We start from the raw sequence: 21477 nt of genomic DNA, 5'->3' as shown, positions 1-21477 counted from the left end.
GTGATGAGCGTGATGATTTCATCTGTTCGTCCTTTTCTTTCACGATCGTGTAAAATCAGTTCAAGCAGGCTCAGCTCCGAGATCAAGTTATCAATATGGGGAAGGTGCTGTTGTTCTGTGTAACGGGCAAAGCTATTCAGAGAGGCGCCAGTCTAAGGTGAGGCAGTAGATCCGACAACGTGATCTGGCCAAATCCTCCTCCTCAACGCGTAACTGCGGCGAGACACTTTGATTCCTCGTCATCTGCTTTGTGTGAGGGCGTCGATTTGCCAAATTCTTGCCAATGGCTTCGTCCAAGGCTGCCTTGAAGGCGGTCAAAGCCTCTCTGGACGCCAGCCAGTTTGCCAAAGCCGCCGAGCAAGCCGAAGATTTGCTCAAACAAGATGACAAGAACTACACTGCCTCCCTCTTCCTCGGATTCGCAAGAGAGAAGCTTGGAGATTTGGAGGCTGCGGAGAAAGCCCTGCACAAAGCCGCCTCCGTCAAACCCGACGACGTCCAAGCTTACAAGGGGCTAGTGACGCTGTACGACAAGCAAGGGAAAGCCAAATTGAACCAATATCATGATGTGGCATTCAAGTTGGCAGAGATATACGCCGGGCAAGATGACAAAGGACAATGCCAGAACGTTATTGACAAATATGAGCTGTTTGCAAAGAAGCATGGCAGCCGATCACAGTACCGTCGGGCTCTCGAGCTCATTCTACCGACCTCAAGCCTCTACTCTACACTCGAAGGCCGTGTGTTGCAACCGAGCCTGGCTTACCAACGCATTCTGGAGTCGGCAGAAGCTGAAGAGAGGGAATGGGTCAACACGCAGATTGGTGAGAGAAGAACGCGTCTCGGCGCAAAGATTGAGCAGGTGACTCGACAAGTTAAATGCGAGGCCATAAGCAGATTTCAAATCGAGGAAAAGTACGCTGCTCTCATTGATTGGACAAGGGACGACGATACCCGCCACGATCTCGAACAGAAACTGTTCCAACGCATGTTCGACAACTTGCTTGTCCTGCCCCAGGAATCTAAGCCGGACCAACGGGACAAGGTCTTGAATATGGCGAACGGCATGGTCATCATCAAACACCCCTTTCTCCTGGCTTGGAAAGTCGCCCTTGAGTGGGTTGATGCCGAAGAGCTGCAAGAATGGGATGTCAACATCTTTCGCGAGTTTGTGGGCTTTTTCCCTGAGGACGGCCTGAGCAAGGTTCTCCAAGGCTTTCTCGACAGCGACGCCTCGCCATTTCCGCACCTACCAGTTGAAGAGAAGGAGGGAGAAGAGACACCCCAGAAGCTGAGTGAAGCAGAGCAGCTCATTTTAATGAATCAAGGCCTTGAGAGTTGTCCGGAGTCGTTGCTTGGGCATCGAATCATGGCGCATGTCTACCTCCGCTTGAAAGAATGGGAAAGCACCGTCGATATTGCACGGAAGGCTCAGAAATTGCACTTGGACGCTCAGCGACGCTATGCTATAGACCTGCAAAACAGCCTCGACGGTGTCAACCTCATCCTTGCAAATGCTTTGATCACATTTCAGTCACCGCGACATCATCCCGAAGCCAAAGCACTGTTCCAAGACATTCTCTGGCGAAAGCCCAAGCTTACTGCTGCTTTGCTGGGTGTGGGGTTGATATACGAAGACGACGAGGACTATGCGGAAGCAGTCAAGTTCTTCCACCAAGCGGCTGAACGCGATCCAGATAATGCCAGGATCAAGATCGAGCTTGCATGGTGCCGTGCGCACAATGGACAACTTCGCGACGGCCTGGAAGAGCTCCAGGAGGTGCTATCAGCTATCGAATCGGAAAGGCAGCAGAACTTGAGCATGAAATCCGTCACGCTCTACCGCATCGCGTACTGTTACTGGCACATTGAGACTTCCGCGGCCGCTCGAAAAGACAAGTCTGGGCCATACCAGTTCCTCATCGCCTCCATCAAAGCCGACCCCAGTTACGCACCCGCATACACCCTCTTGGGGATCTACTTCCAAGACTACGGCAGAAGCAAAGCACGAGCCCGGGTCGCCTTGCAAAAGGCGTTTGAGCTCTCCACCTCGGAGCTCGAAGCTGCGCACCGCCTCGCAAAGACCTTTGCCGACAACTCAGAATGGGATCTCGTGGAACTGGTCGCCCAACGCGTCGTGACGTCGGGAAAAGCCAGGCCGGCGCCGGGTTCAAAGAAGAAAGCGCACAGTTGGCCCTTCACGGCGCTGGGCGTTGTGCAGATGAACAAACAGCATTACGCGCAAGCGATCGTGTCCTTCCAGCATGCGCTGAGGATCGCGCCTGACGACTACCACTCCTGGGTGGGACTCGGCGAGAGCTATCACAACGCAGGACGACACGTCGCTGCTACGAGAGCGTTTGCCAAAGCCGCGAGCATTGACCACGGCTTGTCGCCCGAGGAGACCTGGTTCGCCAAGTACATGCTTGCCAATGTCCAACGAGAGATGGGCTCCTTTGACGAGGCCATCGCCGCATATAGAGAGATCCTTGTGCTGAAGCCGAAAGAGTTTGGGGTGCTCATCGCCTTGCTCCAGACGTTTTCCGAGAGTGCTTGGGCAAAGGTTGCGCTGGGCATGTTTGGCGAGGCGGCGAAACTTGCCTCGTCTGCCATTGAGCTGGCGAGCCAGATCGCAGAGCAAGGCACGGACGTGTTCAACTTGTGGAAAACCGTCGGCGATGCGTGCTCTGTTCTGGGGCATGTCAAACTATACACGGACTCAGTAAACGTTCAGGCGGTGGCCGATCTGCTGCAGATCTCGCTTCACGACGAACTCAACACTCTCGCAGAAACCGACAAGGTCGAACTTAGATTCCTCACGGTCGCTGCCGACTCTCCAACTCCTACGGACAAAGCGGACAGGTATCTCGTGGCCGCGATCCTGGCGCAGAAACGCGCCGTCTATGCTTCCTCGTCCGACCAACTCGCCCAAGCCGTTTCGTGGTACAACCTCGGCTGGGCAGAGCATCAAGCGTACGTTTCCGGCGGCGCCTCCCTCAGACTACAAGGCAAGAGACCTCGCAGACTGCTCAGGGCGTCGATGACGTGCTTCAAGCGGGCCATTGAGCTGGAAGCCGGCAACTCCGACTTCTGGAACGCACTGGGCGTGGTGACTATGACGCTGAGCCCCAAAGTCTCGCAGCATTCGTTTGTGAGAAGTCTGCACTTGAACGAGAACAATGCTTGGACGTGGACGAATCTTGGAGTACTCTATCTACTGAGCAACGATACCCAGCTCGCAGGTGAAGCTTTCACGCGCGCGCAATCGGAGGATCCGGAATATGCAGAGGCATGGATCGGGCAGGGATTCCTGGCCATGTTGTTCGGAAGCCTGAATGAAGCTAGGGGACTGTTCATGCATGCGTTCGAGATTGCGGACTCTTATGTCCTCCCTGCGAAACGCCACTTTGCGCTGTCGGCGTTTGACCATTTGCTCAAGGACCCTTCTCGGTCCCAGGAGGTCACTGCGTTGTTGAGGCCGCTCTTCGCCTTGCGCCAATTTCATGCGCTGGAGCCCGGTGATATGATCGCGAGTCACCTCTTGGCGCTATTTGCGGAACGGGTTGACGATCATTCTACGAGCGTCGAGGTGTTGCAGCAAGTCTGCGACGCTGCGGAAGCCGAATACGAAAAGTCCGAGTCGGACGAGTACCTGGTCAGGTATGCGCAGGCGAAAGCCGATCTAGCCCGTGCACAGCTTGCATCTGGCGAGTTCGAAGAAGCAGTCTCGAATGCGGAGACGGCGCTCGATCTTTCTGGTGAACCCGGTGATCTTGGCCCGGCATATGCGGAAGCTCGCCGGAAATGGCGACTTTCAGCACACCTTACGGCAGGCCTTGCACACAGTCACTTGAAGCAGATTGAGAGCTCGATTAAAATGTTTGAAGTGGCGCTGCAGGAATCCGATCGGGAACCAGACGTGGTCTGCATGCTGGCCCAGGTCCTGTGGGCAAAGGGTGGCGCGGAGGAGAAGGAGGCGGCCAGATCGCAGCTGTTTGATGTGATTGAGAACCATCCGGAACATGTCCAGGCCGTCGCTTTGCTCGCGGTCACTGGCCTGTTGGACAACGATGAAGATGTGCTGGAAGCTGTAGAGGAAGATCTAAAGGCATTGAGGCGTGGAGACCAGATCGGAGTGCTGGACAAGATCCGCGTCAGTAGAGTCCTGGCTGGTATCGTTGGGTGTCGGCCTCGGAAAACCTCCACTGGCCAAGTGGACGAGGTTGCGGTGGTTGCAGATGCTCTTAACGGAATCATGCTTGCACCAGGTCAACCGCAAGGCTGGCTTGAACTCGCACAGGCCGTGGGGAACGAGGACGACGGTGCTTACGCTGCCGAGATGGCGGTGCTCAATGCTGAGAGACAGATCCCACCGGGTGGCAATCTTACCGCGGAGGAATTAGCAAGGGCGTATGAAGGGACGGGCAGGGCGGAGGATTTTCTTAAAGCGAAGATGCTTGCGCCGTGGAGACTGGATCTTGCTGCCTAAGCTGCTGGAGAGAGGCCAGAACTTTCTTATGATTGTGTTTCAAGGTCCGGATCGCGATCTGCTGGGACCGATGATCTGGTTGAGAGCGTAAGAGACGGCATTCTCTTGCCCCCCCCCCCTCCTCCTTTTTCCCAAGGCGCAGACACACAGATACCTGTGGGAGCCCAATTGCGACTGAACAGCTGAGGATGATGGCGCTCATCTCTTCCTGATTCTCTCCCTCGTTCGGTCCCTCTCTTAGCCACTCCCAGTGGCATTTTCTTCCCCGATCAACGCGGTTAATCTTTGTTTCCTCTCTTCCTTCCATTTCTTGTCCCAGGCCTCGACCTTTCCGCCGAGCACGACACACCTATCCGGGGTCAACATGATCACGCCTCTCCGGACGACGGTGTCAGGCTTTAGAAGTAGTTTGCATCCGATGAACATTCCCGGGTCCTCAGGCAGTGTTGCAGTGCCGAGGTTTCGAGCAGAAGGCGGGAGCGCCGCCGACGCCGAAGTAGAGAGCTCGATCTTGGGAATCTTGACCAGCTCGAAGGCCAGCACTTTGGTGCCGCGCGCGTCTTGGAGGAGGAGCTTGTGGGGACCGACGCTGAGTTTCTTGGCCGCGGACGACAAAGTCGTAGACGAGGGAGCGATTGTGCCCCCGCCTGGAGGGGGTGCCGCGGTGGCGTTGACACTGCCGGCATCGCCCTCGTTGTTGTCATTACCCATGCCATTGACCGTGCGGATGACTTCTCGTCCGCGGACCTCCTCGCCGCGTTCGACCCGCTCGATGGCCTCGACCTGGCTCCACTTGCTACTGCCCACGTCGAGAACGTCGAGGACTTGGGCGATCACCGTGCCCTCGAGTCGTCGCTCCTTGACATTCACGTCGCTAATGCCTTCGGGGAACGCTTCCGCCGTGCCTCTCGGCGAGACGGTGGTCGTGATGTCGCTCGCGAGAATGCGGAAGTGCGCGGTCGATATGAGGGCTGGGAGCGGTGGCGGGTTGGGGCCGCGCGACGTGAGGAATGTGTCGAGCCAGTGGGGGTTGACGGAGATGTTGTGGCGTGTTTGCAGGGCCGAGGAGACTTGATTGTGGAGCGGATGCATGGCTGGCATCTGGAAGGGGCAACTCAGGAACCAAGACTCATTTTTGCCGCATCAGGGGCCTCTGGTGCTAGCACCATATCATGAACGGAGTATGTCAAATGGATCTGCTGCTGGAGGAGGGGCGATGAGGAGGGTGAGTTGAAGTTGCCCAGTCACCGCGCGAGTATCAAGTGTTAGCGAAGGCAAAGACACTTTGAGATGGTAATTGGGGCGATGGAGAGGGTGTTTAATTGTTGATCTATGACCTTTGGATCAACGAGCTGGCGGATACTGAGCAAAACCGAATCCATCGACAAGGGAACATTGGAAATTGGTCAAGATCGCGCAAGGCTGAGAGACGGGCGCCAAGACAAGGCTCTGTATGTAAAGACGAGCTGTGCACAGCTGTGGCATTATGTATGTCTACACTTTGAATAATGTCTGCTGGTTGCCTTGAGCTTCTAGTCTTCTCTCCTCTCCCTCAGACTTGGGAGCGACTCTTCTCTGAGCTCTCAGACTTTGCTGTGGAAAATGAATATGCACAATAAGCCTTGACTGCTTGAAACTCTTCTTCGGCGAGTCTTCTTCAATCTTAGCGACCACTATTCGCCTCATCAAGGTAGTTCCGATCCTGGGTTCCCCTCATTATATTCATGCCGAGTAAGAGATAGCTATTATAGAACAGGTAGACAAGGCCCAGCCTCTCTCCGTTATGAATGCTTTTTAGGGTTAAAACATAGCTTCGACTGCCTCAATCCCTTCTCACATTGTACATTGGCGGTACCAGCCCATCGGAAAACACCGCGTGCACAAGAACAATGACTTCGTCAGTATCATAGGACATGAAGAGAAACCGCACATGACACGGAAAACAGTACGGCACCAAACCTTTCGAATAAAGTACCACCACCCAGTAGTCGACTTGCTCCATTTTTGCCATCGCCCGTAGTCAGCCCGAACGGCAGTCCTTGGTATCCAAACGTGAGATTCTGCGGGATAGTCGCATTCAGACACTGCCCATTCACAATATCAAGCCCAGTCAAGTCGTCCGGTACCTTGAAGAACATGTAACTTTGCTGGCTGAGGTTCTTGAAGCCCTCCGTATTGTAAGGAAATTTATCTCCGGGGTCTGTCGAGGATGTGTTGCGGAGGAAAATACATTGGACTTGACCGGGGTACTGCTTCGCCATTTCGGGGTAATCGCGCATGACATCCGAATTGCTTGTGTCCGCAACTAGGATGAATTTGCGATTCGGGAAACTCTGAAAGATCTTGTCCAAGAGGAATTTTCTAATCGATAGAGTGGCAGAGACGTCACTGAAGTTCAGTGGCCGGGTGTCGAAGCTCCCACCTGGATTCGTAGGTGAGATACAGATAAATGGACGCGGGAAAACCTCACTTACCTGGATAAGTGGCGTAGATGAATTGCATGTAGTTACGCGTGACTTGCTCCGGAGTGGTCGTGAGATAGTGAAAATGCATGTTGGGCAGACTGACAGACCAGTTACGGTAGATGTCTGGCATGTTCATCCACGGTGTGAACGGACGAGCGAAAGAATTGAGTAATCCTTCCTTGGGCTCGTAAATCTTGGTCACGCGAAGTATGTCATCAATGTCAGAGATGACGGTTAATCCTTGGTCGGAGACGAGGTACGATGTCGCATTCCCCGTGTCAGTGCCCTGGGCGTAGACATTCAACCTTTGTGGTGGGATATCACCACTTCCCGGAGTCAATGTAAATGAGTTGTTGTCTATTGGGATGAAAACGTCAAAGTCGCCCTCCGGGGTGGTCGGGTTAGGAAGGGTTACAACCTGCTCTCCGCCGGCTGGGGTCACACCACCACCACCTCCAGGCTGCCCGTTGGCACCGAACTCGGGACCAGGTAGAATGTCCATCGTGACCGTCTGATTCCCTTGCTGAACAACGTAGATCTCTCTTGTGAGGTTGCGGGCCTGGGCCTGCTGTGACGGAGGAAGATCCTCGATGCTCGTGCCGATGAGGAAAAAGTTGGCAAGACGGTCCACCGTTGCATTGGAGATATTTGGTTGCTTGAACACATTCCCATGCATTCGCAGATTCCAACCCGAAGAAGTCCAATTACCATACCCAGGGATGTTCAATACCTGAGTAGGGGTGGCAGCCAGATCCGAGCTACTTACTCCTACCGAGCTCATGACAGCACTGCCTGTGGGTAGATTCTGCAGATTCGGGAGCAGTCCATTGGAAACATATGAGGGGATAGCCGTCCCCAGCTCGCTAAACACCGAGTTCACGTACGAGTCCAAGTCTGACTCGAGGTCACTAACGATGTTTCGCCTTGCTCCTGCATATGATCCGTACACGGCGAGGGTGCGAGTGGGTGCAGGTGTGATCAACGCTTCCTCTTCTGGAGACACTTGGGTCGGCACCGCAGACACTCGAAGTAGGAGGACAGACGTCGCTAGGAGGAGCCGTAGAGCCATGATTACTGGGCTACGTTTTATCGTAATAACCTCGTCTCGTTAGTGATAGTTTCTGTTTGGGCGGAGTAACTGGCACAAACAATTGAAGCTTATCCTGTGAGAATGTTGCGCTCACACGAGTTATTCAGCTCTGACCATCTGCAGCCCTTTAGAAGAATACCAACAACAGCATGAGAGCACGCGATGCAAGACAGCAAAGAGGAGAGAAACGAAAGGCGTGCCTGGTCAGGCGTAGGATTGTCCGGTGAGGAATGAGTGACAGACTCTTGCTGAATCTGGCAGTTCGCGGAAGGAGCAGGAAGTAGAAATCAAGGAAAGTAACCTCGATCTGAGGCCCGCTAATGCAAGTCCATGTGGTGCCATGGTCGCGCATCGTGGGATGGGCGCATGTCGCATGTCGCAGTCAAGCTCAAGTGGCTGGAAGCTCCGAGACGCCAGAATCGGGCCCTCAGAGGTCAATGACGTCAATTGCTGGAAAAGGCCTAGTCTCAGAACTTTAATCTGAGGGAGCAACATACCAATCAGCTGTGCTCTATATCCCTTGGACTCATTCAACACCGCCAACGCCTCGATACCCGAGTCCAAGCAGCGAGACCACACTCTCGTCTCCTCAATTTCATGATTCTGTCTCTGTCGTCAAGAGCCCAAGGTGGGTCGCGATGGACTGTCTGCCAGGTTTAAGTGCACAATGGACAACCGGAGAAGATCGAGGATTGCTCACAGAGCTCGCAGGATGAGTTTCTTCACGGCCTCAAGACCAACATCTCAGCTTTCACCGTTCCTGCGTATTGATCAGGACTGAAGTTTAAGCATTTTGGATTCTCTCAAAAGGCTGCAACGCACTTACCATTTCTCTCATGCCAACATCACTGTGTTTCCACGAGCACTCAGGAATCTGATCTGGACGATGGGATTAGGAGCGAATTGCCATCATTCCATCCAGTCCAGAATGGCCCGGTGGCGCACCCCCACTCGCTGAACAATGCGCCCGAGGAGCTCATCTCGGCATGTTCCCAAGGATGAGCTCCCTCATTCCACACGAGAACCCCTTGAATGCTTGGTTTCGCTTGGTTTCTACCAACGCAGGCCCGTGCGGCGTGGTCGATGGGGGAGCCTGGTTGGAATGCAACATTCTGGTTGTGTTGTTATGATATCGCGTCTCCCAAGGGCGTGGCTCCTCAAAAGCCAACCACCTCTGCAATTCTTCCTTCACCTTTTTGCCATTGCCAGTCGCTCGTTTGGTTTGGAGTTCTGCAGTCCTCCACTTCTTATCAATCCTGTTTTCAGTCTTGGTGTTCGCAGAATACGGCATATAAAAAGAAAGCAATAGGGTGGCCCGCCATGTGGCCGTCATCGTCACTCCTTTTATCCTCCCTAGCTCTGCAAGTTGCAGCAGCCAACGCGCAGGCTCTGGCCACGGTCACCTACGGACCCAGCGGACCTTGTCCGGTGCCATCTATCACCAGCGTCGTTGTTGTACAAGCAGGGTACTACAGCTCCTTCTTTCAGTCAGCCTCGCAGATTGTGAACCTTTTCGGCAACGGTGATACGGTTACGATTCAAAATGCCCCTACAACGTATATTACGAACACATACATTACCACGACCATCATCTCCACGGTAACAAGCGTCGTCAGTCCCTCAGCTACAACCACATCAACGACTCCGTCTGGCAGTGCGAGTGTCGGGCCAATCACCACAAGTGCGACTCCTGCCTCCTCACTCTCTACGTCCATCTCGATAACTTCCACGCTAACTTCGAGCACGACACTTTCGGGCACCTCCACAACATCCACGACAGAGTTCACCCCGATCCCCCCTCCAGTTACAACACCTACCCCGGCACCAGTCCTGACTTCTACGTCGGTTGATGCGCAAGGAAACACAATTTTAGTCCCGATCACGCAGCCACCACTGGTTCTTGGCGAAGGTCTGCCTTCTGGAACCGTGACGGATCTCCCGGCATCATCAGCCGTCATCGTCGGCGTTGCAGTTGGTGGTCCCGGCGGGGCGAAAGTAAAGAGACAGGATTCAGGCACGCAGGCCTCCGAGCTGCTTTCCGGGAGTGACGGCGGGTCCAGCAATGCATGCGATGTTGCAGTCAGATATTTTCTACAACATGGACAGCTGACAGATGGCACCGATGTGGTCGGCCGCAACACCACCGATTCTTTTGCCCTCATGACACCTGATCCCGATACCAACAACGTCACCACTGTGTTTTCGTTTGTTAATGGCATTCTGAACTGGGATTCGACCGACCAAGGCGCAGCCACCTTCTACCGCTGCGGTGATAACAAGGTGTGGGCTGGCTTCCCCTCTCCTCCGCGGCCCGACTGCTACAACGTCACCTTGGGCGGTATCGTGGCCAGCGCTTGTCCAGTGCCGTTCAGGGATCCAGACGTGACCACATCATCAACAACCATTGCCTCGAGCACCTCAACCTCGACAGACGTGCCGACCACGACCCCCGAAGCGACCACGACTCCCGAAGTGACCACGACTCCCGAAGTGACCACGACTCCTGAGACGACCACGACTCCCGAGACGACCACGACCCCCGAAGTGACCACGAGCACGACCACCGATTCGGAGAGTACGACATCGCCCACGACAACTCCTGAATCGACGTCAACGAGCGATCAAACCTCGACTGAGTCATCAGCGACACCGTCTCCTTCAAGTTCAACACCAGTCATCACCAGCTCGCTGGCTCAGACTACCGAGACTACTGAGGTTTCCACCACCTCTAATGCGTCGCCCGCCACCTCTGCAACAGAGTCTACTAGCTCTCCATCATCTGCGCCGGTGGGGACGAGCTCTTCAAATGTTGTCCCTCCACAGTCAAGTTCAACCAGCATAGCCCCTGCGCAATCGAGCTCAACCAGTATACTCCCTACGCCATCAAGCTCATCGAGTGCAATCACTACCCATTCAAGCTCCACAAGTGTCATTGTCGCGCAATCCAGCACGACTTCTGCAGTGCCAACCACGCCGGTCGTGACCAGCGCTTCCTCTGCCGTCTCTTCAAGTGGAAGTACCGGCGGAGCTACCAGTGGACCAAGCTCTACATCTCCAGGCATTCAAAGTACCAGCCCGAGTAGCTCACCATCGCCTTCCTCCAGCGCATCTCCGAGTACGAGTAATCCCGGCTCGACGACTCCAGCAGGTATAGTGTCTTCCTCTCCTTCCTCATCCACTACCATCCCCAGTCCAAGTACTTCATCCTTGTCCCCCAGCAGCAGCTCTGTAGGAGCAACTACGTCTTCTTCAGCCCCAGCGCCTGGAACTTCGGCATCGACAAACGCGCCTACTACAACTGTTGGTACCTCCTCGCCAGCCACTACGCCCGGCGGATCAAGCACAATTTCATTGCCAACAAGCTCCCAGTCGGCAAGTACTGTCGTAACGAGCCCTACGACGACCAACCCGGTACCGACGACCTCCTCAGCCCCGAGCTCTATGACCACAAGCCCCTTGGTGACGACAGGACAAGGAACGACTCAAACCTCTGTGGCGGCCTCTTCTACGACTAGCAACGTTGTAACATCCACTACTATTGGCGGCACGACCAGTGCTAGCTCTGCTCCAAGCTCCGGTACGTCTCTCATTGTGATTTTCATAGTTCTCCTAGTCTTTTTGTGTTTTCTTTTGGTCCATCCTCAATCCTGGGTACTCTCCGTGGCGCACCTGGTGGTACGATTGCGCTCTCGATGGCTGCTGCCTCTACGTCCAGTAGTATGGCCCTCTCTTCCGGTTCGCTTGGATCGATGGGGTCCTTGTCTGCTGCGTTGTCAAGCCCGACAATATCTGGCACTACTTCGTCGGGCTTTGCTGGCTCAGTCGCTACGCCTTCAGTTGCAGCACCCACGACCATGGTTTCTTCAGTTTCAGCTTCGAGCACAATCACCGCCGTCACTACGATGCTGAGCAGTCCTTCAGGTGGTACAACATCAATCTCTGCTGCAACCTCGAGCATGGCAGCATCGACGGGTGCTAGCACAGCCGCCTCATCAGCACCGCCAGTCTCGTCGTCTTCCTCGGCATCCACAAGCTCTGTTGGTGTGTCCTCAACAGCAGGTGGTGTCACAACCAATGCCGGAACATCCTCGATGGCGACTGGTTTGGGCACGTCTGCGTCGACTAGCCTATCTACATCTTCACCTGGCAGTACTTCTGTGTCCAGCTCGTCGACTGTGATTCCATCATCCTCTAGTGCTGCGACCTCCAGTGCGGCAGCATCGGGCACTTCAACCACCTCATCCTTGGGTACGTCAATAGCATCCTCAGTCTACTTCGATCTTTCATTTTCTCCATCGATCACTACTCGTGCGGTATCTAACGAGCCACCACCTGATATTTGTTATCGGAAAGAGTTCCATCCCAATCGTTGGCTCTCTCTACCGGTGTAAAAGACGGAAGAGCGTTGTACCTTGCACATTTGCTTCTTGCCTAGTCTTCGTTCTGGATATTGACTTACTTTGTCCGATATCTAGCTTCCTCGTCTCCTGGTACTACTGCAGGCTCTCCGGGAACCACATCGACGGCTTCTGTCACTCCAATTACCACGTCGAACTTCTCTTCTTCTTCACCTTCAGCGTCGAGTTCAACAACTTCTCTAAGTGCGGCAACAACGAGTTCCACAGGGCTGACTTCGACAACGTTAACAGGGCTGAGTACGACAACGATTGCCTCCTCTGCCTCTCCGTCAAGTACAAGCGCAGGAGGTCAGACGTCAAGCTCTGTCACCGCGAGCTCAAGCGGCGCCACGACCTCCACGGGTGTTGCAGGTTCCACCACGACCAATTCGGTCAGTTCGAGCCCGCCAACCAGTTCGAGTGCGGCCGGCACCACAACCTCGAGTGCCAACTCTGGGCCAACTACCTCAAGCTCGACCACTAATGGCGCATCCTCGACGTCCCCGACAAGCTCCTCTGTGGCTGGTTCGAGTACGAGCACAATCTCAAGCACGTCAGCCGCGACTTCACCGGCGTCAAGTACTACAGTTTCCACCTCTGCTGCAGGGACATCCACTGTAGTAACCACGAGCACCGGCCCGAATTCTTCTACCACGAGCTCGACAGTGCCAGCCAGTTCCTCCTCTTCGAGCGCAGCTGCGGGCTCGACGAGCTCCACGACTAGCACTTCCCCAAGCTCTGCCACTGCAGGTTCGACCGGATCCACCGCCACCGGTGTCACCACGTCGACGGCGACGAGCTCGACTATTTCCACAGCCAGCAGTGTCGCCAGCTCCACCACTCTCAGTTCGACGGTGTCAAGTACCTCTACGACGAGCTCGACGGGACAAATTAGTACTACTACTCCTTCTTTTACAACTGCCCTTGTCACAAGTGCCTCTAGTGCATCGTCAATTTCTAGTACTACTTCAAGTATACTGACTTCGCTTTCTGTAGTATCCTCGTCGACGACATCGGCCGCGTCTTCTCCGGCATCTTCGGCATCCACCACCACTACTGCGCAAGCCACGACAGTTTCGACGACGACTACGGTATTGGCAACATCTACAATCACCACCTCGACTAGCCCAGCTGCTACCACTACTACAACGCCTGGTGCCGGCAGCAGCTCAAGCAGTACAAGCAGTACAACTGTTCCCTACTCCCCTCCAGCAGGTCCGAACTATTCGGCTCTGGCCCTGGCAGTTACCCTCAGTACCGTCGCTGCTGGAGCCACAGGAACCTTGTGCGCTGGAGCCAACGTCAGCCCTGGGGCCAGCCAGCCGCTGCCCGTGGCCACGGGCGCCTATAACTATCAAAAGGTAGCCCTGGCTGACTTCCCAAGTACGGTTTACGAAGTCGAATGCTGGATGAATGCCGGGAGCACCGGTGGTACTGTCACTCAACAGTCGGGCACCTATTACTCGCTCGAGAGCTGTATTGACGCTTGTACGGCGGCTGGAACGAGCACATGTCTTGTTGCCTACTGGGCCTCACAAACCAGGGTCTGCTACCTTTACAACCGGGTCAACAGTGGTGGCTCACCTAGCTTGGCTGGCGGGCAGTCCCCAGCCAAGATTGTGGGCAGTGGCGTTCGCACCGCACGACTTCTCACCGGCCAACCCGTGCCGAATGTGGTGGACGCAACCTATCTCCTTGCTCCGGGCTACGACCTAGGTCTCTGCAACAACAACAATTACCAGTTGACCTTCGTCGGCGTGTACTACAATGGGGCCAGTGGTACGGGCCCTGCCACGATCAATGTGAACCGAGACAACATCTGGTACGTATCATGCGGGGCCTCATTCCAAAACTCGCAGTCGGGGATCCAACTCAGCCCAGTGTATTCCTTGGCGACGCCTGTGTTCGGCTTTACTTCACCCCCCGCCACGGCGGACGACTGTGCGCGAATCTGTCAGTCGTATCACAGTTCCTTCCTTCTGAGCGGTGGTACCGACTGCAACCTCTGGCAGTTCGTGCCTTCAGCAGTGAACCAATGTCAACTATGGCCCTCCAATGCCGGTGTTGCAAATGGCGCCAGTCCAGGAACCACGAGGGATGCGGGTAGTAATACCATCTTCGCCGCTGGCCTCCTCCGGGGTAACTCTGGGACGGAATTCTCGTCGCAGGCACAATACAAGAAGCGAGCTCTACCTGCGGGGATGGACTACAGCCGTCGCCATGCCCGGGATTCTCTTATCAACGATGACAGTATCCCGGATGTTGTCCTCAAGTTCGACAAGGGGACTGGGAACTGGACCGAAATGATGTGATTGAGTGTATGGAAGCCGTTGCTGATTAGGGGTGGGAGGAAGTGAGGTTTATGACAATGATGATGGCTGTTGTTGGGGGGCATTCTTGTGGGGGATCGCAACTACTTTTCGTTCTGGGAGGGGTGTTGTCTGAAGGGTCCGGCTGAATGTGAAGCATTCCTTGGGGCTTGATAGGGCATGCTCGTTCTAATATATTTTGTGATTTGACTGCAGACTGTGATGATCCTGCTAAACTCCTATGCCTACGACTACGAGTACAACGTACAGCGCCTCAGTCAGCCTTGTCCCCCACCAAACCTTGTCTGCCTTGTCCTAGCTTCTAAAAGGTCGATGCTCGGCTAGCCCGTTAAGCGAGATGAACTTGCGAGTAATAGTTCTTGGCTTTGAATCGTCGTATCCGTGATCGTATTCGAGCTCGCACATGTCGCTATGGCTAGGAGGTCCTATTCAGGCAGCAGAGAACCCTCGACTTTCCACAGCGTCTCCCCCTCTCTTCATCCTGCTATAGACCTTCTCGAGGACTTGTAACCATCGACTGGGTGGAGAAACTGTGCAGTGTGTTTCTAGTCCAGGCAGCTGCGAATCACGACGTTCCCACTGGATCAACCATCTCGCTTCGTTCCCAGGCCCATGGATCCCCGTCGTCGCGTCTCTGGTTCCGTCGGTTGAGCCAACGGATTCTGCCTGGCTCCTCTATAATTCAGCCTTAACTATAGGGCGATGAGGACTTCCAGCTATTATTCCTTTTCTTCGCCGTTGTAATATGTCGACCTGCAACCGGTGAGAAAGTACTGACATCAGTGCTGCTGGCGGAGGAGGGCGATTCGAGTCCCATACCAGTGATATTCACCATGAGCGCCATCGAGGAGCAAGCGCCTGTCGCCAAGACCAAAGTTGCCAGCGCGCAAATCGTCGAAGATGCAACCGTCACTGTCAAGGATGAAGAGAAGCCAGAGAAGACAGCCCGGCCTCCTGCCTCGAATTACTGGGTGCGTCTGGATTGTCCTTGTCATTTCCTGTTTCCTGCGGTTCACTGATAGAGCATAGCGAATACTGTCTTTCCGCTCGAAAAGAGATGGATTCGCCCTTTGTGTCAGTTGTCTGTGTGCCATTGGAGCCGGCACGGTAGGTGGTCTTGAGCGGGTTCGTGTGGCGGTGCTGATATGCTGGCTACTAGGCACTTCCTCTCATGAACATTGTCTTTGGGGACCTTGTCAAAGATTTCAATGGTTATTTCGTCCCAGACTCCACGGTGACCGAAAGCACATTCAAATCAGCTGTCAACAAGAACTCGTACGTCTTGAGTCTTGGTCGCTCCAGGCGAAGCATATGCTGACCGTGGCAGGCTATATCTGGTCTATTTATTCATCGGCAGGTTCACCCTGACCTACATCTCCACGGTGAGCTTTCCGAGAAGACCACTGTTGCATTCAGATGCAGAAACCCCATTACTGACCGTGGCAGTTCTGTTTCCGCATTACTGGACTGCGCATCTCGGCCCGGTTGCGTCTCTCCTACCTCCAGGCGCTCTTCGCGCAGCCCATCAAGAAGCTCGACGAAGTCTCCTCCGGCACGGTCGCCAACACCATCACGGCGTCGTCCAACATGATCCAGATCAGCATCTCGGACAAGCTCCATTCGCTGTTCATGGCTCTGGCCTTGATCATCACCGCCTACGTGATTGCCTTTCGGTACTCGGCGCTTCTCACCCTCGTCGCGAGTTCGTCGATGCTCTTCGTCGTCATCGTGTACAGCATAACTTCCCCCATCCTGCTGAAGAGAATGGCCCAGGTCGAGAAGACGAATGCGAATGCGGCGTCAATAGCGGGAGAAGTCTTCGGTTCGATCCGCGCCGTCTTCGCCCTGGGCGCAGAGAAGAGCTTGACAAAGAAGTACTACGCGGCCGTCCAAGAGTCGCAAAAGTATGGACTGGCCATGTCCCCCCTGTACGGCACTCAGGTGGCGCCGGGATTTTTCGCCATGTACGCCAGCTTTGCGCTGGCCTTCTGGTTCGGAGTCAAGCAATACCAGGAAGGCCATATTAAGAATATCGGCACGGTCGTCACGTAAGCCATCTACCAATCTGTTTTCCGTCGCTGCTAAACGACCTCTTAGGGTAATCTTCTCTGTCCTGATCGTCATGGCTCTGTTGGGAGTCCTCGCGACCCCAATCATTGCCATTACGAAAGCGATCGGCGCTTCCACCGAGTTCTTTTCCATGATCGATGCTCCAAGAGTCTCGTGCGAGGGCATGACCGATCCAGACGTGTCGTCGCACGATGATATCGAGTTCGACAACGTCGACTTTGCGTATCCCAGTCGTCCCAAGGTCCAGGTCTTGAAGGGATTCAACACTCGGTTCAGGAAAGGCAAGACAACCGCTCTGGTTGGCCCTTCAGGCTCGGGAAAGAGTACCATCGTGGCATTGTTGGAACGATGGTACGAGCTGGACAGGGAGGATCCCGACAAGGACGAGGTCCTATCCGCCACAGAGAAACCCGACAATGACCAGGAGCGACCGCCCCGAAACCAGGGCCTGATCTCAATTGGGGGCCATGATATCAGGGATACCAACCTGAAGTGGTGGAGGTCACAGATCGGCCTCGTCCAGCAAGAACCGTTCTTGTTCAACGACACCATCTTCAAAAACGTCGCGTGCGGACTGAACGGGACGGCGTGGGAAAAGGACGACGATGCAGCGAAGCAGACACGAGTCGAAAGGGCCTGTCAAGAAGCATTTGCGGACGAATTCATCCGCCAACTGCCAGACGTGAGCAAATCTGTTTGAACCGTGGTTAACTTTTCTGGCCAATACTGACGCGGGTTAGGGTTATCAAACGCGAGTGGGAGAGAGCGGCATCAAGCTGAGCGGCGGGCAACGGCAACGGCTCGCCATCGCGCGCAGCATCATCCGGGAGCCTTCCATCTTAATCCTAGACGAGGCGACGAGTTCGATCGACGTCCGCGGCGAACGGATCGTCCAGAAAGCCCTGGACCAGGTGTCCAAGAACCGGACGACGATCGTGATCGCGCACCGCCTCTCCACGATCCGCAAGGCCGACAACATCATCGTCATGCGCGACGGACGCAAGATGGAGGAGGGCACGCACAACGACCTCCTCGCGATCCCCGACGGGATCTACGCAGGCCTCGTGCACGCACAGCAGCTCGAGGCTGAGACGGCACCTCCGACAAACGAGGCCGTCGAGGCCTCTGAAATGGAACATCTCGAGAGGCAGGACACGGCCGTCTCGGCCAATCAAGATGAAGAGACCAAGACAACTTACAAGAACCGGGGCTTCATCATGTCCGTCGGCCGGATCCTGTACGAACAGCAAGGGTACTGGGTGTTTTATGTTTTGATTGTGCTTGCGGCGATGGGAGCGGGCTGTAAGTCTCTCGAAGCATTCCTTCGCGGACGACAGACAAACTAACCAGGATTGCAACAGCCGCGTTCTCGCTTCAAAGCTACATTTTTGCTCAACTAATTCAAGTCTTCACCTTCACGGGTCACAAGTTGAAGGAAAGAGGGGACTTTTGGTCCCTGATGTTCTTCATTCTCGCCCTGGGGATGGCGGTGGCCTACTTCATCCTGGGGTTCCTCTCCAACCATGTCTCCGTGGTAAGTTCGTGCCAGGGGGAGCAAGATGGATCTTGGTTCTAACGAACGACACAGCTCGTCTCGTCCGTCTATCGGCGCGAACACTTTGTGAATCTCCTCCGGAATCCCATCTCATTCTTCGACGCCGAAGGCAACGCCTCGGGCTCGCTGATGGGCCGGTTGGCGACGGACTTTAGACTGCTCAGCGAATTGCTCGGCCTGAACGGCGTGTTCCCACTGATCTCCTTTTTCAACATGGCCGGCTGCGTCATAATCTCCTTCTACTTTGGGTGGAAGTTGACCCTGGTGACCTTCTTCTCCGCCATGCCCGTTGTCCTCGTCGCCGCCTTTGTCCGCATCAAATACGAGATCCAATTCGAGGAGTGGAACGCAAAAGTCTTTGCCCACAGCTCGCAGTTTGCAACGGAAGCGGTGGGCGCCTTTCGGACGGTCACGTCGTTGACCATGGAAGACTCCATCATCACCAAGTACTCGGATCTGCTGCAGGAACAGATTCGAGACGCGACTCGACGAGCGACACACGGCTGTCTTGTCTTTGCGCTCTCGGATAGCGTCGAGCTCTGCGCCATGGCTCTGACTTTCTGGTAAGGCTCATCTTCCTTAAGGCTCGAAGCAGCTGACAGGACGGTCTCTAGGTACGGAGGACAGCTTCTGGCCAGGCGCGAGTACAACATCCTCCAGTTCTTCCTCATCTACGCGGCCATCGTGCAGGGCGCGCAGGGAGCCGGCCAATTCCTGAGTCTGTCCCCTAACATTGCTCGAGCCACCGCGGCAGCCAATCGCATCCTGGGATCACGATCCGTTATTGACGCCGATGCCAAATTGGCCGGGGTGGGCGCGCCGCTGCCGCCGAGTGAAAAGAAGACGGGGGCCAAAGTCGAGTTCAAGGACGTCGTCTTCAGATACCCCACGCGAGACAGCCCGATCTACCGCAACCTCAACCTGTCGATCGAAAGCGGGCAGTTCGTGGCCTTTGTCGGCCCGTCGGGATGTGGCAAGACCACGGTGATCTCGCTGCTCGAGCGGTTCTACGACCCCGTCGCGGGGACCATCACCTTCAACGACCGCAACCTGAAGGACATTGAGATGCCGTCATACCGCCGCGCGCTGTCGCTGGTCGCGCAGGAACCGAAGCTCTTCGACGGCACGATCCGCGAGAACCTGGTCCTGGGCCTCGACGACGAACAGGTCGGGGATGACGCCATCGTGCAGGCCTGCAAGGACGCCGAGATCCACGACTTCATCGTCTCCCTCCCGGACGGCTTCGGCACACCGCTGGGCATCAACACGCAGACGTCGCTCAGCGGCGGCCAGAAGCAGCGCCTGTGCCTCGCCCGGGCGCTGCTGCGCAACCCGGCCCTGCTGCTCCTCGACGAGGCCACCTCCAGCCTGGACTCACAGTCCGAGAAGCTCGTGCAGGGCGCCATCGAGCGGCTGGTGGGCCAGCGCAGCATGACCGTGATCGCGGTGGCGCACCGGCTCGCGACGATTCAAAAGGCCGATGTCATTTTCGTGTTTGGCGAGAGCGAGGCCGGCAGAGGCTCGAGGATCCTGGAGCGCGGCACGCACAAGGAGCTGTTGAGCCGACGCGGGGCGTACTGGCAGATGGTAAGTCGCCGAGTGTTGTGTCCTTTTCCCCTTTGTCTCTCGTCTTGCTCTCTTTCTCTCCCCCACCCGTGCATGTGAGTCGGAATTTGTCGATGCTGACAGCCGTCGGTGGTCTAGTGCCAGGAACAAGCCCTCGATCGATAACCCTGGGGAAGCGGGGTTTCCTTTGTGTGCCCCGCCTGACGGTTCGACGGTTCTTCGGTCCTTCAACCATGATCGTTGCGAAGCTGCAGTGGTCGGCAGGACCACGCAGGGGTGTAGGGGTAGACCTCAACAAAGGGCCACTCCCCAAAACATCCGTGTTTCCGGCGCAGGCAAGCGGTGGGGATTTCAACTTCTCCTCTCATCACCACCCAACCACGACGACCCGGCTAGGATGTCGCTGTGCTGTGCCATAGTAACGGGCACTGGTATTAGTTGTTCTCCCCTCATTCACTCGTGCATTGCATTGCATTGTATGTACCCCGTGTGTGTTGCGTGCGTGGCGTTTACTTTTGCGGGGGAAGCGTGGAGGCGCGGAGATCTGGTGCCGGCCGCCGCCCCTGCCCCTGTCCCTGTCCCTACCCTGGCTACTGTTCGTTTGCCCATTCCCGGATGGACGGGACATAACGAGGTGGTGAGAAACGGAAAGATGACGCATGTGGAAATATGGAGGCATATGGTGGGTGCAGGGAGAGACCATTTCGACGCCGAAAAAGAGTTGGAGTTGGGTGTGACATGACTCGACACGACGAGACACGATATCAAATGAAGCGAGTCAACACAAGACAAGACACGACACGCTACACGCTGGTCTGGAATGTATATAGCTAACATCCCCCTCCGCTTACACAGACGCTGCGACCGTTATGGGACGGCGAGAAGTGTGAGAGAACCAAAACAAAATGAACTCATCTCCCCCTCATTGAGATTACTCTGCGCTGGACCCTGACTGGGTACATCATACTGATGTCCATTCTCACAGAGGATTACGAGCACTCCGTCCCTTCTATACCCTGCAGGAGAAGCGGCTTTCTATGATTCCGTCTAAAACACCATGCATCCCAGGTAGTTGTAACTTGTGCCGTCTATAGCGGTTCGAGGTATCTCCATCTTCGTCTCTTGCCAATCAAGGCTGTCCGAGATGGTGAGATGCGAGATGCGAGATCTGAGATCTGAGATGTTTGACCAACACATTCCTCTCCTTCCCAACACTGATTAATGTCTTCTCTCGGTGAAATGTGCCCGCAGCACGTCGACGCACGGGCGATGGATCGAGTGTGTATGGCGAAGACCAAATACCAAATACCGAGTCCTCTTCCCTTCTTCTCTACTCTCTCCATCACTCTCGCAACCATCGCGCATCGTCCATCGGGCGATCAGCCAGGGCACTAGGCCCATCCAACTCGTCTCTTTGCTCTCATCCGTCCACCAACCCCTCACCTATCGCTCCAATACCTGGCTCGAGGAAGGTTTGCCCGTCCTCGCGGGTATGGCGGGCGGCTGTGCTTCGGC

At 55.3% G+C, this 21477-nt stretch overlaps 5 protein-coding genes across 5 annotated transcripts; 3 read left to right on the top strand and 2 right to left on the bottom strand.

Annotated features, from left to right (window-relative positions):
* Positions 1 to 53: 53 nt before the first annotated feature.
* PV07_07816 (uncharacterized protein) lies at positions 54 to 4597 on the top strand. Its single transcript, XM_016394931.1, has one exon. It carries the CDS (start codon positions 284 to 286, stop codon positions 4487 to 4489), a length of 4206 nt encoding a protein of 1401 aa, XP_016248350.1. The 5' UTR covers positions 54 to 283; the 3' UTR covers positions 4490 to 4597.
* Positions 4598 to 4607: 10 nt separating this feature from the next.
* On the bottom strand, positions 4608 to 5756 carry PV07_07815 (uncharacterized protein). The gene has a single exon (XM_016394930.1). It carries the CDS (start codon positions 5588 to 5590, stop codon positions 4727 to 4729), a length of 864 nt encoding a protein of 287 aa, XP_016248349.1. The 5' UTR covers positions 5591 to 5756; the 3' UTR covers positions 4608 to 4726.
* A 196-nt stretch (positions 5757 to 5952) lies between these two features.
* Positions 5953 to 8402, bottom strand: PV07_07814 (uncharacterized protein). Its single transcript, XM_016394929.1, has 3 exons — positions 8104 to 8402; positions 6964 to 8053; positions 5953 to 6911 (listed from the first exon to the last, which is right to left on the bottom strand). Exons 2-3 carry the CDS (start codon positions 8021 to 8023, stop codon positions 6394 to 6396), a joined length of 1578 nt encoding a protein of 525 aa, XP_016248348.1. The 5' UTR covers positions 8024 to 8053; positions 8104 to 8402; the 3' UTR covers positions 5953 to 6393.
* Positions 8403 to 8589: 187 nt separating this feature from the next.
* On the top strand, positions 8590 to 14959 carry PV07_07813 (uncharacterized protein). Its single transcript, XM_016394928.1, has 4 exons — positions 8590 to 11621; positions 11966 to 12292; positions 12520 to 13335; positions 13438 to 14959. Exons 1-4 carry the CDS (start codon positions 9077 to 9079, stop codon positions 14751 to 14753), a joined length of 5004 nt encoding a protein of 1667 aa, XP_016248347.1. The 5' UTR covers positions 8590 to 9076; the 3' UTR covers positions 14754 to 14959.
* Positions 14960 to 15229: 270 nt separating this feature from the next.
* PV07_07812 (uncharacterized protein) lies at positions 15230 to 20896 on the top strand. Its single transcript, XM_016394927.1, has 11 exons — positions 15230 to 15742; positions 15801 to 15878; positions 15931 to 16046; positions 16099 to 16153; positions 16218 to 16819; positions 16869 to 17523; positions 17582 to 18143; positions 18203 to 18375; positions 18430 to 18959; positions 19011 to 19983; positions 20101 to 20896. Exons 1-11 carry the CDS (start codon positions 15605 to 15607, stop codon positions 20125 to 20127), a joined length of 3909 nt encoding a protein of 1302 aa, XP_016248346.1. The 5' UTR covers positions 15230 to 15604; the 3' UTR covers positions 20128 to 20896.
* Positions 20897 to 21477: the final 581 nt, after the last annotated feature.

This window comes from Cladophialophora immunda (genome assembly GCF_000835495.1).
Source record: "Cladophialophora immunda strain CBS 83496 unplaced genomic scaffold supercont1.4, whole genome shotgun sequence".
Lineage (NCBI taxonomy): Eukaryota > Fungi > Ascomycota > Eurotiomycetes > Chaetothyriales > Herpotrichiellaceae > Cladophialophora > Cladophialophora immunda.
Note: the sequence above shows the minus strand (reverse complement) of the source record. Positions and strands in the feature narration are given on the sequence as shown.